General features: G+C 32.3%; 1 protein-coding gene across 6 annotated transcripts in view; it reads right to left on the reverse strand.

Annotated features, from left to right (window-relative positions):
- The window catches only part of LOC145276755 (endophilin-A3-like), a 557,457-nt gene extending 544,765 nt beyond the window's left edge, over positions 1–12,692 (reverse strand). For all 6 annotated transcript variants that reach the window (XM_080127997.1, XM_080127994.1, XM_080127991.1 and 3 more), the window contains exon 1: positions 12,075–12,692. In XM_080127997.1, coding sequence (XP_079984123.1) covers positions 12,075–12,119 — 45 coding nt within the window. In that variant the 5' untranslated portion in view covers positions 12,120–12,692. The remainder of the gene's footprint in view (positions 1–12,074) is intronic.
- Between the last annotated feature and the right edge of the window lie 4,624 nt (positions 12,693–17,316).

Here is a 17,316-nt window from a genome sequence, read left to right on the forward strand (position 1 = left end):
CCGATTATATTTAACCTAATATAAAGTAATGATATAAAAACGCAAAACATGACTTAGATGCTATCAGCTAGAATTGAAACCAAAACACACAATTTTCCACCCTTATTCCTAAGCCTCTGAGCCACACCCATACGCATATATATATATATATATATATATTTTTTTTTTTTTATTACATTTTCACCCCAAACAAGGCACATTGCCACTTTGGTGTAGGGGGCTACTATCAGGGGCAACAACTACTGGGGTACTATGTAGGGATTTTGGCAGCAAGATGTTGGTTTATGTTGCACTTGAACTTCTGCACGTCAGTACAGTTGGGGAAGCAGGGACCTGGAATGGAATTCCAAAGTCTAGCGGTTCTGGGGAAGAAACTACTGGAGTAGAAAGATCTTTTACATATAGGGATCTCTACAGTGTGGGGGTGGGATTTTGCAGCCTGTTGAGTCTGTCGAGGGTGTTCACGTCATGGGGGCACAAGTGCTTGCAGTTCGTCAGAGCATTCACCATTAAAATACTTGTAGAACAGGCAGAGGGATGCAACGTTTCGTCGATGGGACAGAGACTAAAGCTTAGATACCAGTTCAGGGCCTATCAGATTTGCGACTCTCTTTTGTACTTTGTCAAGGAGCGAGAGACTAGTAGCTGATGCACCAGCCCAAATATGACAGCAATACTCCATACATGGGCGAATGGTTGCCTTATAGAGGTACAGGGGTGTATATTTTAGGCTATTATTTATTTATTAGATTTAAAGAAGGAATAAGATATGGTTAATGGATTTATAAATACACTAGCAGGCCACCCGGCATTGCTCGGTCATAAGATACGCTTGAATATGATATTTTAATTCATGTAGACTACATATCTATTATCATAGAAACAATTCTTTATCAATAATGAACCTTATATAAAGTAATGATATAAAAAAAAAAAAAATGACTTGGATGTCATCAGATAAAATCAAAACCAAAGCATACAACTTTTCACCCTCATTCCTTAGCCTCTGAGCCACACCCATAGATATATATATATATATATATATATATATAGTGACCCACTTAAAAATAGCCCAGAAAAATGTAGTAGAGAAGAGGAACATTCTTTTATTGTTTAAATTATTTGTAGCGTTATAAAAGATGCTGGAAGGGTTCTCTGTTGCCATCGATGCATTTCTGGACACATTTAACAACGTTTGCAGATACTGCCTGTAGATTTTCTCTGGTGATTCTCCTGATAGCATTGGTAATGTTCTCCTTTAGTTGATCTAATTTGTGAGGATTATTTGCATAAAATTTTGTTTTAAAGTTCCACAAAGATAAAAATCACATGATGAAAAGTCCGGGGAACGTTGTGGCCATAACCCTTTGGTTATTGTTCTCTCTTCCGTAAACATGTCATGAATTTGATCTGTGAGACATGTGGCGCCATCTTGTTGAAAAAAAATTGCATTTTTTCTTGTGGTGTCAGTTGGTTGTCAAGAGAAAGAATAGATAGGTCGGGCTACTTTTAAGTGGGCCACCCTATATATATATATATATATATATATATATATAAAAATTCACCTGTCATCCTTTTTAAAAAGATGAAGTCGCCTGATCACTGAAGACAAGATTTAAGAGAGTAAGGAAGGACGCCCGGACCTTGCCGGACAGTCCCGAGTTTTATAACTATATACAGATTAGTAGAATAAGAATAACAAAGAGTTAAAGTGTGATCCAATATGGAATTTGTATTTTAGATATAGTTTTCATGCAATAACAAGCACCACTATTTGCTTCAGCCTTTGAGTTAGAATTAAAGTGTAGTATCTGTTAGTTTTCAGGAGGAGGGTGGGTCCTCCCATACATTATTTGCATGGGGGAAAGTATTTCCGATCGCCTACCTGGAAAATGCTGACAGAGCTGATCATGGGAAATTTAATACCCATCCAGATTGACCTCCTTTTCAGGGAGGGGGGGGGATCCTGGTTTCCTCCATTATAAACGGACCTTGAATCTAATTTTGCTGCTGTGAGGGTGTGGTAAGTAAACAAATTACAAGCTTCTTTTTGGGGGGGAGGGGGGGCGGGTATTGCCTGCCGCCTGATACATCCTCGGAAGGGAGGGAGGGAGTACCGAGGGAACGTATGTTTGTTCTAGTATTCCTAATTGAGATAGCCTCTATTGGAAGAGCTGGATTCTCCACACTAAAACCGACTGAGAATCAATAAAAACAAACAAGATTATAATTATTATCATCATCATCATTTTTAAAACAGAGGAGTCACCGCTTATCAAGGCCTGAAAACCACTCAAGAATAAAGCTTCACGAGTGTCAGGAGCTTGAGGAGACGACACCATAATGACTGATAATCGTGAAAATTGGGTAGAATATGTTTGTTTAAAAGGACGGCTCAACAAGAACATGTTTACATTGGACTTAAAAACGACCATGTTGTAGTCAGTTGGAAAGCAGCCCTGCAGTACAGAGTTCCACAGGCTGGCAGTTATAAGAAAGAAACTTTCATGGAATTTGTGCTTAGTTTTAGGCACAGATAGAGAGCAAGGGAAATTGTAAACAGTGGTTGTAGCTAGATGAGTTTGTTGTGAAGGTTTTAAAGGAGAGGGGGCATAGATTGAAGCTTGGTCGAGAACTCGCCATGAAAATAAAGATAGAACTGGGACTCACAACGTCTCTTCTGTGAGAATGAGGTTGTAAGGAGGAAAAAAGAATATTGCCCACTAGATTTCGAAGTCGATTTTGAACTTTGTCAAGGCAACTCCTCCCCAGATGTGGCAACAGTACTCCATCTTAAGCCATATTTGGCACATATATAGGCTCAGGATTGCTTCAGAAGTGAGATACCTCCTAGAGTTGTAAAATGATCCATTTTTCGGATTGTTCAGAAAAGCATAGGATAAATTATTTATTTTAATAAATGTAACTAATAACTCTGATCTGTTTCAATCAACTCAATAATTGTGGGAGGAGGAGGAGGAGGTTAATAGAAATGAAAAATCGGATAAACGCAAAACTTAATAAATCCATACAGTTTTTCAAGCCCACGACACGATTATGCAATAGTTATTTCCTAATTCAGTCACGTAAATTATGCTTTTATAAAGATAAAGACTATTTTTCCGATCATGTTTTCAAATGAATGAGAAAACTCGTTATAATGTTTAATGTTTTTATTGTTCTAGTGTAACCCGGATATAAGAGACTTCTTTCTCCAGTTCCTACAGCTCTCTTATATCCGGTTTATACATATCCTGGGTTCTTATATCCGGGTTACACTGTACTTATCTACTCATATCACTACCCCACCACCACCAAAACTAGCAAAAGATAATTCCTGGAAAGAACGAACTAAAGGAGGATATTATACCGAGAGGCGGGGGTCTTGTGACAATAAAACAGATACTACACAACCCTCCTGAAGGTATTTATTTCTCTCACCGCGAGAAATTCAACAGTATGGTCGGAAAGTGAGATTGAAAATGGAGGAGTATTCTAACCTTGCAAAAAATGGCTGGGCAGCCCTGTCGGAATTCCCCTGTAGAAGCGCCTTAGGCGATTAACAATAACCCCTTCTCAAAGAAAGGAGATATTTGATTCTCTACCACTGCAAGAACTGTGACACTAGGGTCGGAAATTGGGATTGAGAAGTCAGCCGCCCCCTCCCCCAAGAGAGGCACACCGACCTGCAAAATGTGCATGGAGCAACCACGTCGACATTGCCTGGTAAGGGCGCCTCAACAATAAATTAACCCTTTCTGGGAGGGTGGATCTCTTAGAACTGCACAGAACCAGGTCATTACACTGGTCCAATCTCTGTTGATTTTGGGAGCCGAGGATAAAATACCTAGCCCCTTCTCAAAGAGAGAGGGCAAGGCCTGGGCGAATAGACTTCCCAGAACTGCACAGGGGGAGTACAGGACAGGACCAACGTTATATCAATAAAGTTACAGGAATGGTCTAAACTCTGGATTTTAAAACTAGTACAGATTAACCCGAATATAAGATACTTTTCCCACGTCTTTCTCTTCTTATATCCGGGTTACTCTTCAATCCAGGTTACACTGTACATTAACTCCCACTATAATTTGGGATCAGAGAAAAATCTCATATCCGGTTTTCGGTAAATTTTTACGACGTGCCCCAGCGTATTATAAGCGCCCCAACCTCCCCATGTTAAGAACGGCTTTCGGAATAAACACTCACCAACCTCCCCATGTTAAGAACGGCTTTCGGAATAAACACCCAACAACCTCCCATGTTAAGAACGGCTTTCGGAATAAACACTCACCAACCTCGAAAGTCATTCTTCACATGGGGAGGGGGTGTTTATTCTGAAAGCCGTTCTTAACATGAGGTGGTTGGAGGTGTTTCTATTACACTGAGGAGGCAGGTCGTAAAAAAAAAAAAAAAAAAAAAAAAAAAATACCCGTTTGGGTGCTCACTTATTGATCCGCGCCGTTTTTTAAATAGTATTTTCCAGTTTAATTAAAGTTTTATGATATGTTTTTATTAAATTGTAAGGTTTAAAGCACAGAATAGGTACAAAACACCCTCCCCTCCTCATGTTAAGAATGGCTTTCTAAATAATAACGTTATTATTCCAGCATGGATCAATAAGTGCACTCGTACGACCCGGTTTTCTTATATTCGGGTCTCTTATATACGGGTTTCACAGTGGTTAAAAGTTAAGTGATTGTAAAAGGAATTAACCAAATAGACACATTTACACACGTAGGATCAAAAATAATTTACTCGAGAAATAGTCATCGGCGACGATGTTTTTAAACAGCAGGATTACGTTCTTTAAACTAACAAAAAAAAAATGTAGGCTAAGTGAAAAGTGAAAACACGTGTCATCCAATCTACGGGAATGCTTTTATGTTGGCACTATTTAAACGATCTGTAAGGATTAGCGCTTATTGAATAGACAAATAATTCTTTTAAAAGAAAGAAAAAAAAAAAAGATAAAAAGTAATAACATTTTATATTTTTTAAATAAATAGATTTATCGAAGAGAAATAAATAAAAAGATAAATAATCAGTTGATAATCCAGGGCCGTCCAAAGGACAGAATATATTAAAAGCAATTCAAACGAGGGGGCGTATATCCATTTTTCACTTTCCATCATATGACGAGGAAGATCTTTTTAAAATGAATTAATGTCGATTAACATTCGACAAAAAGTTAGTTTACAGTAAATTAATTTTAAGATATTTTTAAATTACAAGGAGTAAATAACATTTTAAAATAATTTATCGCTGTATTAATAAAATTGTGTGAGCACTTCGTGTGTTTATGTATATTTTTTATTTTATCGCCTCTATTTTGAGTTAATTTTATTTAAATAAAAATAAAACAACAAAAGAAAACGAAACTAAGTATTCTATTTAAACAAGAATTTAATTCCAAAATTAAATCCTCCAGAATACATTTTGGTTTATTCTACAACAAATCAAGCATTTAAATATTTTATTAGTGGAAAAAAAAAGAACGAATTCTTTGTGACTCTTCGAAATTTCGAAGCATTTAAACTAGCCTTTTGATTTTAGTTAAATCATCGTGTATTAAAAAGATTAACAATTGTATAAATTAAAATATTTTACCTTAAAGCGTTAGCTTTAATTGTTTAATAATCAATTTAATGACCAAACGATATCGAAATAATTAAATTTAATTGTGAAAATCCTATTTAAAAAGAAATAAAATAGTTTAGAATTGATACTGATACTTATGCAGAATACGGACCGTGCTAAGTTTTATATAGGAATTTCGGGTAGTTACGAAAAATTGTCAAAAAAATATATATCATATAAATGCTACAATTTCACGTTACCTTTTGTTTACTAAATTGTTAGATGAAAGTACAGAATAGTGAAAAAAAAAAGTCTCTTTCTCCTCCATTTTAATACATTCCTAAATAACGTTATTTCAGCACGATCTGTAAGTACCCAATTATTTAATTTATTGGTGATGCGTCGCAGCAGCACCAGCAGTGTCAAATAAAAATTTTATTTTTCTAAATAAAAAAAAATTAATAAGGTATCTGGCCTTCGAGCTAAGATCAGAGTGTAGTATAGGTTCTGATGCTACACATAATTTGACCTTTGTTAATGTAAGGGAAACTCGGCGGACCTGAACGAGAATAACCCCCTCCCATATAATTATGTCCAATCAATAATAATCCACTGAAAAAAAAAAAAAAAAAAAAAAAAAAAAAAACGGAAGCCGTTCTTAACACGGAGGAGGTTGTGGGGGTTTATTCCGAAAGCAGTTCTTAACTATGAGGTTGGAGGGGGTATTCCGAAAGCCGTTAAGGGGGGGGGTCTCGTTCAGGTCAGCCGGAAACTCTTCTATATTAAGGCAATTAGTATTTTCGCCTTACTGCCAAAGTGCCCCTTTTGGTAGGGGGTGGGGGCCGTTCTCTCCTCCCTCCCACACACACATTACCTTGTGTCACATTTTGCTCTTATAGAGAAGCAAATAGATAAATAAAAAAAATGAAAAATTGATAAATATTTAACAAAATAGTTTATTTTTATGATACCAAAAAACAATGAAATAACATATTTGATATATATTTGATGCAAAAAATAATTTAATTTTATATATCTAACACTTTCCTGCTGACTTCGAGTCGCTTATTCTTCTGCAACACCAATTTATTTAATAACCAAACGATATAATTAAATTTAGCTGTCAAAATCCTATTTTAAAAAGAAAATAAATAAATAAATAAAACACAGTTTAAAATAATTTTATTTTTAAATGTGAAACCTAAAGTGAAAGTAAAAACTCCCGGACAACGCTAGGTAGGCACAACTACGAAAAAATAAATAAAACGGTCCAAAATAAATTGCGTATATTTTAGATTGCTACTGTACTGTACTAACTCTCCATAAATCGACTGAATACACCGGAAAGATATTCAAATGACAATAATTCGATATCAACAAGTAACGGAATCATAGTTATAAACTCCAATAAATAATAACAGAATCTATGGATGAAAATAAATAAAAATAAATAAATAAAATGGAATTTCCTCGTTCTTCGAAGTAGAAGATCGGAAGAAGCCAGACGATTGCACGGGTGCGATGTATGGATGCCCAATGGTAACACTATGTTCCATCAGGTTTCATATTAAAAAAGGGGGGTAGATATTGTATACTTTTGATTTCTTTTTTATTTGTATTTTAAGATGCTTCATCAAATAAAAACGAATAAAAAAAAAAAAAAAATTTAAATAATGGTTTAATAGTTATTGGCGCCGAAGAAAATGAATTCTTCTACACTAAAAGAATGGGAGGTAAAACGTCAAAACGATTGTATACGTTTTTTAACGTCTTGGTGCCGTCCTATACGATTGTTCAATGTCTAGTTTTTTAATTATATTGAAATTTAAGATTTAACAAAAGTTTAAAATATTCATAAATATCTTGTTTAATGTCGATTTTTTATTTATTTATTTATTTATTATTATTATTATTATTATTTTTTTTTTTAGAGAACTTGGGATATTAATTTATATTTAATACTAGAAAAAAAAATGGTTAAAAGGTCGATCCATAGACCCTAATTTAAAAACGTGTTAAGATAACTATATATAAAAAAATTAAGTTAAATTAATTCTTTATGAATATTTGTTACATCTTGGGGTAAATCAGAATAACATCCGAGCCGAAGTCCGCAGCAAACAGTGTTAGTGTTCGCATTATATTTACTTTATGCAAAAAAAAAAAAAATATTTGTTTGTTACTGTTTCGAATTTGTTTTTAGCATTATAAAATATACTATTAAACATTTATATGATTATTTTCTTTTTATTATAAATTTTTTTAATGATACTTATGCACTTCGTGCTATTTAAAAAAAAAAAATAATAAAGTTAAATTCCAGTTTTAAACTGTTAGGTGAAAGTACAGAATAATTACAAAACACCCTCCACATGTTAAGAACGACTTTCCAAATAACATTATTTTAACACGATAACATAAGTGCATAAGTAACAAAATTCTATCTGACAAGGTTTGCTGCGGACTTAGAGTCACCTATTCTTCTGCTTCACCCATCTTAGTAATATAATTTTCAGTACTTATTCAAAATACGGACCCGGCTGAAATAATAACGCTAGAAACCCATTCTTAACATTAGGAGACGAATATTGTGAACTGAACTGTTCTGTGCTTTCACCTAACAATTTAATAAATAAAAGATACCGCAAAAATTTAATTTCACTTTCATTTATTACTAAATAAATAAATAGCACGGTGCGTAAACTACATAAGTATTTAATTTTAAAACGGCAACAAATCGAATAATCATATATAAAATTACGCTTTTTAAAAAGAAAATTTTGGACGTGGAAAATACACAATCCTAAAAACAACGATAATTCTCAACAACTACAAAATATCTCCGTTCGTCGGGTTCGATCTGGTTTATCAAACATCACACGAAAAAAAAAATGCATTAAGATGTGTTTCTGCGGCAATCATCGATTATTTTCTTGTGATTGTGAAATGTAATGATCATTTTTTCATTGTTTTTTTTTTTTTTTTTTTTTTTTTTTTTTTTTTTTAATAACATGACATTTTTGCTCCTGTTACGCATCCGTAATTTGATGCTGGCGGATTGCGTTCTCACAGCATTTTGACACAAAAATCGGAAGAAAAAAAAGCACACTTCTTGAAAAAAAGAGATCTAGTTATTTTCCTGCGATTTAATATAGTTAGAATAACAAAATATTATAAATTTTAAATTCAAAGTACGAAACGCCGAGAAATATCTAGATGGCAATTATATTTTACTTAAATAAGATGTCAAAGAAAAAAAAACACACACACACAGAGGGAAGTTTGTCAACGATAAAGTTATAAATATTATAGAATAATTTAAATAAATAAATAAATGTTGTGGTAGAAACCCAAGTGTTTGTTTTTATTTTAATTAAAATCAATCTGAAAAGAAATTAATCATTGAATAATTTAACTGTTTGACGCATTTATATATAATGAATTTAGTTAAACACGATTTTTTTTTTTTTGCAATAATTTGTTCAGGAAATTTTGCTGTTTGAAGCAAAATTCTGGCAAAAAAAAAAAAAAAATGGCTTGGAATTAATTTGGGGTCTATATATGTGTTGAGAGCGCCCAAAATTTTTCCCCAAAAAGAAAAAAAAAAACTTATCCAATGTATACTTTTAAAATGACATTAGTTTCCACCGTTAGAAATTCACAAAATTAAACCACAAAAATATTTGGTTGATTAAAAACAAAATTTATTGAGCTGTTCATGAAAATATTGTTTGCAATTTCTTTATTTTTTAAATAGGAATTTTGTAAATTCTTTTTAGTTTGTCATTTCCTTTATCGCAATAAATAATCGGGTACTTATGCAGAACACAGACCATGCTGAAATAACATTATTCAGAAACCCATTATCATGAGGTGGGATGGTGTTTTTTTGAACAATTTTGTATTTTCACCTAACAATTTAATAAACAAAATAGTGTTTATGCACTCATGTTACATGCTATTTTTTTTTTATAGTATTTTCAAGTTAAATTCAAGTTCCACGATATTTTCTTTCTTAAATTGTTAGGTGGAAGTACAGAATAGTTACAAAACATCTTTCCCATGTTAAGAACGGCTTTCAAAATAACGTTATATTAACATTGAAAAATATTGCTCAGTTCGGAAACTGCAAGAGTATCAATATTCGATTAAATGATTAAAAACAAAAGGATAACGCAAAGTGCATTGAATGAAAGTTACGTATATGCGAGAAACGCACACAAGCTTCTGACAGTTTATTATTGGCGGACATGTACGAGAGTGCCCACACTCCCTAAAAATGCATGTTTTTCAACTTTTTTTTTTTTTTTCAGCTAATATGATTAAAAAATTTACGGGGTCCGGTAGCACTCTCGTACAGGTACAGGTCCGCCCAAAAGGATAACACAATGTGCATTAAATGAAAGTTTGCGATAAACGCACGGTCGCACGATATTCTGACAGTTTAATCATCATACATACATATATACATACGTGTGTATTTTGCAGAGTAAAATAAGAATATGTTGAAGAATTTGTGGTACTAATGCAGAGAGTGATCCGCGTTATTTTTTAAATCGTATTTCCACGTTTAATTAAAGTTTTATTATGTTTTTTTATTCAATTGTAAGGTTAAAGTACAGAATATGTACAAAACACCCTCCCCTCCCCATGTTAAGAATGGCTTTCTTAAATAATAACGTTATTATTTCAGCACGGATCACTCTCTGCATGAGTACCGAATTTGTTTATGAAGAATTTGTTTTCAAAATCCATTGAAATCTGGGAGAATCGAAAAATGTTGAAGTAGAAATTTGATTTTATAATTACCGAGTTAAATATTAATTTAAATAAGGAATGTTGCCGTTTGATTACATAAATAAAATATTAAATAGACGAAAATAAATCATCTCAATTTGTTAAGTTTTCAATTCGTTTCCCTCGTTTTTACAAAAGCACGTTTTTTGTTTTGTTTTGTTTAGTTTTTTTTAATTGACAAATTCGAACCACATTAGATATTTTGTATTTTTTTTTTTTTTTACTAAATTAAATACAATAAGTACGTATATATTTTAAAAGGTTTCATTTTTTATGCTTGTTTCAAAAATATGAAAAATCGTCTAAATTTCATACGTTTTCAATTTAAAAAAAATCATGCGATTTATTATTTTTGTAGTTTAAAAATTACAAAGTTAAGCTGACGTAACGAAGTAAATATTCATTAAAAAAAATTAATATTTTTTAATATGTAATTTTTTTAAAATCCAGTTTTACCCTTGTAATCCTGCGATTGTTATAAGAATATTATTTTTCCACTATTAAAATAAAATGCTAATTTCTCTTTTAAACCAAATTAATATTAAATTATTTAGGTTTCCTTTTTTTTTTTTTTTAACTAAATTTTAAATTACAAAATTATTTTAAAACTACAAATAAACCTGTCTTTAAAATTTATGACGCTGAAACCGTAAGATGAATTTAAAAAGAAAATCACCTAAATTATTTTTTATTAAAAAAATTCTTTTGAAAACTTTTGATAATAAAATCTGATTTTTTTTTCATTCTAATTTTTCTTTAATTTGTAAATATTTTTCAAAGCGTGTTCTTTTTTAAGGAAAACTAAAAAAAAAAAAAAAAAAAAAAAAAAAAAAAATCCAATTCTTAAAATTGATAAAAATTTAATTTAAAATACATTCAAATAAGATAAAGTTAAATATACATAATTTTAGAAAACGGTACTTATGCACTTACGTTACCGTGCTGAAATAACGTTATTATTTAGAAAGCCATTCTTAACATGGAAAAGGGAGGGAGTTTTGTAATTATTCTGTACTTTCACCTAACAATTTAATAACAAAAAAGATTATCTAAAAAATAGCACGATAAACTACCATGAAAATATATATTTTTAATTATTAACTAAATTTTTCAAAATAAAACGGTACATATGCACTTTTGTTACCGTGCTGAAATAACATTATTTTGAAAGCTATTCTTAACATGGGAAGGGTGTTTTCAAAATCGTATTTCCAAGTTTAATTAAAGTGTTATATGTTTTTTTTTTATTCAATTGTAAGGTTAAAGTGTAGAATAGGTACAAAACACCCTCCCCATGTTAAGAATGGCTTTTTAAATAATAACATTATTTCAGCACGGATCAATAAGTGCATGGGTAACAATTTAATAAAAAAGATATCGTGAAACTTGATTTTAACCTGAAAAAAATATTTAAAAACAGCGCGGTAACAAAAGTGCATAAGCACCAATAAAACATAATTCAATCGTCGTTTTGTGTGTAGGTGGAATAAAAAAACTAAAAAAAAAACAGACGACTGTTTTTTAATAATAAAAAAAAATAATAAACCATGTAATAACTCATGATTGTTGTCATGATTAATATTTTATGGTTTAAAATTCAATGCCAAGAAATCCAAATTGAAAATTAAAAAAAAAAAAAAAATGATCAAGAAGAAAGAATATATCCATCATTATTAATTTATTCTTTGACTTCTTCTTACCTGATTGGCTTTATTAAATTGTTTTCTTAATCCAGCGAAAGACATTTTGGTGATGTTTCTTGGTTTACAATTCTTCCCTTAAAGTTTTTTTTTTTTTTAATGTTATTTGGTGTTTAAAAACCAGAGAAAAACGGGGATAAAATAGGATTTTTTACTTCTTTGCTTGGTAGTTCCTCCTCCTACACTCACGAATCTTGTCGTCCGCCGGAACGAATCGACTTCAAACTTTCATTCGTCCTTTCAAACGATTCTTTCTTCCTTCGTTCTTGTCGTCCTTCCCAATCTACTTTCTTCCTTCCTTCTCATAATCCAATTCAATCGAGATAGAAAACAAAAAAACTTCTGAATTCTCTTTTGACGGTATTTCTATCAGACAACATAAATAAGCTCTCACCAAATAAATTAATGTAATGTAGTTTGGGTCCTTATTCAGCTTGGCACTTGTACCGATAAACAAAAATGAAAAACTTTTACATTTACCCACTTATCACAGAATGAAAATTTTATATTAGAAAAAAAAAAAAATACCAAAAATTTTTCAAGTATTTTTTAAATTTAAATTTCTTAATGGAAAACAAATTTACCGTTTTTTACAGATAAGTGAAAAAAAAAAAAAGAACATGTTTTACTAAGGAACATAAGGGGAGGTAATCAGTGATTGTTTTGACAGTTTCCACGTGCATTAGGGTTTTCTACCCTTGTCTATCGAGTCGTTACCCGCTTTTTTCAACCTCAATGAAATAGAGTAAACTTTGATTTTCTTGAATAAAAAAAATAAAACTACTTGATCAAATTACGTGATTTTTTTTTTTAAATTCATCTTCGTCCTGTGACTGGTGTACGTACAAATGTCAGTATAACTGACATTTGTGTATTTTCTTTAATTTCAATTAATGTCACTCTGAATAAGCACTGTAGTTTGTTTTTCTGTTGTTTTCTTTGTGTGTGTGTGTGTGTACGCGCGCGTTTGTACAGACCTTTTTTTCTTTTTTTAAATAAGATTGCAGAAACAGGGGACATAACTTATTTTCGAACGCATATTTTAGATTACTTTTAATTTTTACTTATTGTTCATTATTTAATTAAATTACTTTGACGCTTCTACAGAATTGGGACGAGATTTTGTAGTCGATAAATGGAGTTTTCAGATTAAAAAAAAACAACAATGGTTTCAACTGATTTTTTTTTGTTGTTTCAATTCCAATAAGTTACAATGGTAGCTTCCAAATTATGCAGTCGAAATTACCTGAATATTACTGAATTATTAAAAAAAAAAAAAAACTTTAATCGTGTTTGCAGGTTAAAAATTGTCGACATCTTGTTTAAATCAAAACAAAAATTATCTCGCTTTTGAACTCTCCTGTGTCTTTCGATTGTTTTCATCAAATTCTATTTTTTATTTTCTTTGATAAACAATTTTCTTATCGATTTCCGTAATTTTTTGATATAATCATGCGAGGAATATGTAAATACCATTGTTTTCATGTGAAATTCAGTATTACGATTTTCGAAAATTCGTCCCAATAGTGTAGAAACGCTATTACTTTTTATATAAAAAAAAAGTAATTCAAAAAATATTTTTTGATATAAAATTACTGAAAAGAACTAAAAACTGAATTATTGATTTACTACTGAAAAGAACTGAAAGTTATTCAAATTTTAATTAACTAGTATTTCATCCCGGCGTTGCCCGGGTGTTTGGAGGTGTATGTTGAGCACCAAAAAAAAAAACAAAAGTGGTAGTAGGAAGGCAGGCTCGAACCCGTACCGTGAAGGAGGAAAAGAACGGGGGAAAAACGTGACGTCTTTGATGTTATGAATACCGCCAAACCGGAAGTGACGTAGGTTTAAATTAAGGCTAGACAATCGAAAAGAGGGGATGACTTTCGAAAATATCGGCGAAAAAAAGCGACCCCTCCCTGTAGAAAAATGCCCAGAAATTAATGTTTTTAGCCAATTATTTGGTTGTCGTCTGAAGGGTCGAGCTTCAAAATGATACTGATCTTGTGAAAATCCGTTGCCTCTGTCGAAAGTTTTAGGCAGACATGCAAACATACATACATATATATATTATTAGCTCAAATTTTCGACCCAAACCGATTAAAAAACTTGCCCTATCTCTAAATACCCTTTATGTGAAATTTCAAATGTTTAGACCAGAAATTGTCTGAATAATTTGGTAGAGACCGCAGAGGTTTATTTTTTTTTAAACTTTGACCCCTATTATGAGCCCTTAACATTTATTGTTTTGGGCTCAAATCAAGTTATTAAGTTAGATCCAAACAGAGTTATTGGGTAGGGAAATGTACACACACAGACACACACTCAGACACATTCACTTTTAGAGATATACTAGCATGGGTGCCCGGCGTTGCTCGGGTGTTTGGAGGTGTATGCTGAGCAAAAAAAATAAAAAATAAAAAAATAAATAAAAAAATCGGTCAATTGTTTTAACTTTGACCCCTATTATCACCCCTTAAAATTTATTGTTTTGGGCTCAAATCAAGTTATTAAGTTAGGTCCATGTCCAAGAAACCTATATCTAAAATCCCAAGTGTTTAGACCCAAAATTGTCGGAGGAGTTTGGTAGAGTTCTCAAAAGTCAAATCGTTGAACTTTGACCCCTTAACAGCACAATTTCTGGCCGAAACCCGATCACATAGATTTTCCCAAATCTCAGTACCCTGTATATCAAATTTCGAGTCTGTAGACTTAAAATTAACAGAGTTATTGAGAAGGAAAATGTACACAGACAGACAGACAGACAGACACACACACACACACGTTCACTTTTATAGATATATAGATAGATATAGATTTAATTAAAGTTTTTGCTGTTTGTTGTTTAACTAAATTCGTGTTTTGCTGAAATAATAACGTTATTATTTAGAAAGCCATTTTTAACATGTGGAGAGGAGGGTGTTTTGTAAGTATTCTGTACTTTCTTCAAAGAATTTTATTTAAAAAAAATCTCCTTTGTTTCACGATTTATCTCCCTTGTTTGATCTGTCGCCTTTCTTTGTACAAGAATCGAACCAAACTTTGCGAAACAGTGTTGCTGTTTACTGTTTTATTAACGTAAAACACGAAAATTGGCATTAAACTTGTAGGATAGACTTACGGTGGAGTCACCACTTGTCAGAAGTGAGATCGGTGGGGGGTAACCAATTTATAATTGGGATCTATCAATTTTTAGGACCATGTTTGCATGTATCACAATTTTATTGAAGTTGAAAGTAGGAGTGTATCCGCGGGACCATTAAGGGTAAATTTAACCGAATCGCCGATTAATAGATAGGTTTCACCAATCCATATTCTTACATAAAGAAATAAAAATGAAATCCGGAAAATAATGACATTCGACAAAGAACACAAAAATCGCTGTATTAACATGGAATAAACAACATTTATTTACGTGTTAGGAATATTAGTTTAAATTGTTCCAACGTTTGTGTTTTCTTGTGTGGAATGTTCATAATGAAGGATTAATGAAATGAGGATTTTGTGAGAATAGTACGAGGTTTGAAATCACTTATTTTTCATGATCAGAGTGCCGCACGTGGGCTTAAAGGTTCATGTGGCTATTTTTGAGAAGAACATTTTAAAAATTCGTATAAGTAAAAAAAACAGTAGTTTGAAATAAAATTGTTTAAAAGGAGATTTAAATCTTCATTCAGTGTGGTAACTTTCCATGATGAGAATTAAAGTTCAGGTGCATTACGCGTAATATCAGGACGGGGATTTTAACGTCTCCCACAGACGGAGTTATCCTGAACATGTGCCACTCTTGAGAAATTGAAGAGGAAAACTGACTTGATTTTTGGCAGGCAAATCTTTATATATACAGGCCTTTTCAAACGTTCCAGCCTGTTCACTGTATTTCTACGTAAGGAAGCGTAACATAGTTCCTTTTGTTTTATGCGAGCAGTGGTTCCATCACAATGTCATGTTCCTTCACGTTCTTCATATGTGCAGGCATTGAAGCAGTGATCACTTTGAAATGTTCCTGCCAGGGATTTATTCCAGCCAGGCATTGCAATTGCTACAAACTTTTTTTTCGCCCCCAAACAAGACATAATGTCAATTGAAACATAAAGGGTCTACTATATGGGATTGTGTTTAACAGGAGACTGTAGGGAGTTGAGCAACAAGATATCTAGTCTGGTCACATTTCATTTAAACTTCTGCAGGTTAGTACAGTCACGAAAAAAGGAAACAGGGAGGGAATTCCAAAATCTATTAGTTTGAGGGAAGGCACCATTAGAATAGAAGGCTTTCCAGCAGCTAGGGGTTTTGATAGTGAACGAGTGAGGTTTTGATGCTTGTCAAATCAGAAGTATGCACATCGAAGGGGCATAAGTGCCATGAGTTCATCAGAGCAGATCCTATTGTAAAACAAAAATAGGGATGCAAGTGTAATTTATACTATCGAGAAATATTACGAAAACGGAAGATAGCTTGGATAGATGATTGGATGCTCGTCCTCCTCCTGTCGACATTACTAGTGAAATCACATTTAAAATTCGCATTAGATGTGTAAAACTTTCACATTTATCAACTCGATGCTAGGTGGCTCACACTCTCTGCTTCGTGTGGCAGAATCTGCACTTGCTGTTATTTCTGAGACCACTCATGTCCTTAAAAGCAGATAAGAGGAGGAGAAGGAGGTTACCAGTTTTAGGGAGGCGGTCATTAGTTTTTATGAATTTATAGAAATATTTTCAGTGAAAAGGTTTTCTGGTTTTTATAATCAAATGTAAGAAAACGAGAGACATTGTCATACACTTGGACCTATTAGATTTGAGACTCTTTTTTGGATCTTGTCTAAGAGTGAGAGACTAGTGGTAGATACAGCAGTTCAGACGTGGCAACAATACTTCATGCCTGGGCGAACTGTGGTTTTGGAAAGATATGGGATAATAATTTATTCATATTTTTTTTATTGTTAAAAACAGAAAAGTTAATTCCTATTTCAGTCATGAAACTTATTTATGTTGGAATGGGTTCTGGCAAAACACACAAATAATTTTTTTCTTTAATCAAAATCATGTGTTAGTAAAAAGATAAGAGCATTAACTCCTTCACCCCACCCAGCACACGAAAAATGAGATCCTACTTTTTTTAAGTTTGTGAATATCGTAACTTTTTTTTAAATGTGTGAATACCATAAACAATATGGGGGAGTTGAGGAAACAAATTATTTTAGAATTTAGAGTGGTGGGTCAGTTTTGCATGTAAATTT

This window comes from Euprymna scolopes, chromosome 5 (genome assembly GCF_053919585.1).
Source record: "Euprymna scolopes isolate OS-2025 chromosome 5, ASM5391958v1, whole genome shotgun sequence".
Taxonomy (NCBI): domain Eukaryota; kingdom Metazoa; phylum Mollusca; class Cephalopoda; order Sepiida; family Sepiolidae; genus Euprymna; species Euprymna scolopes.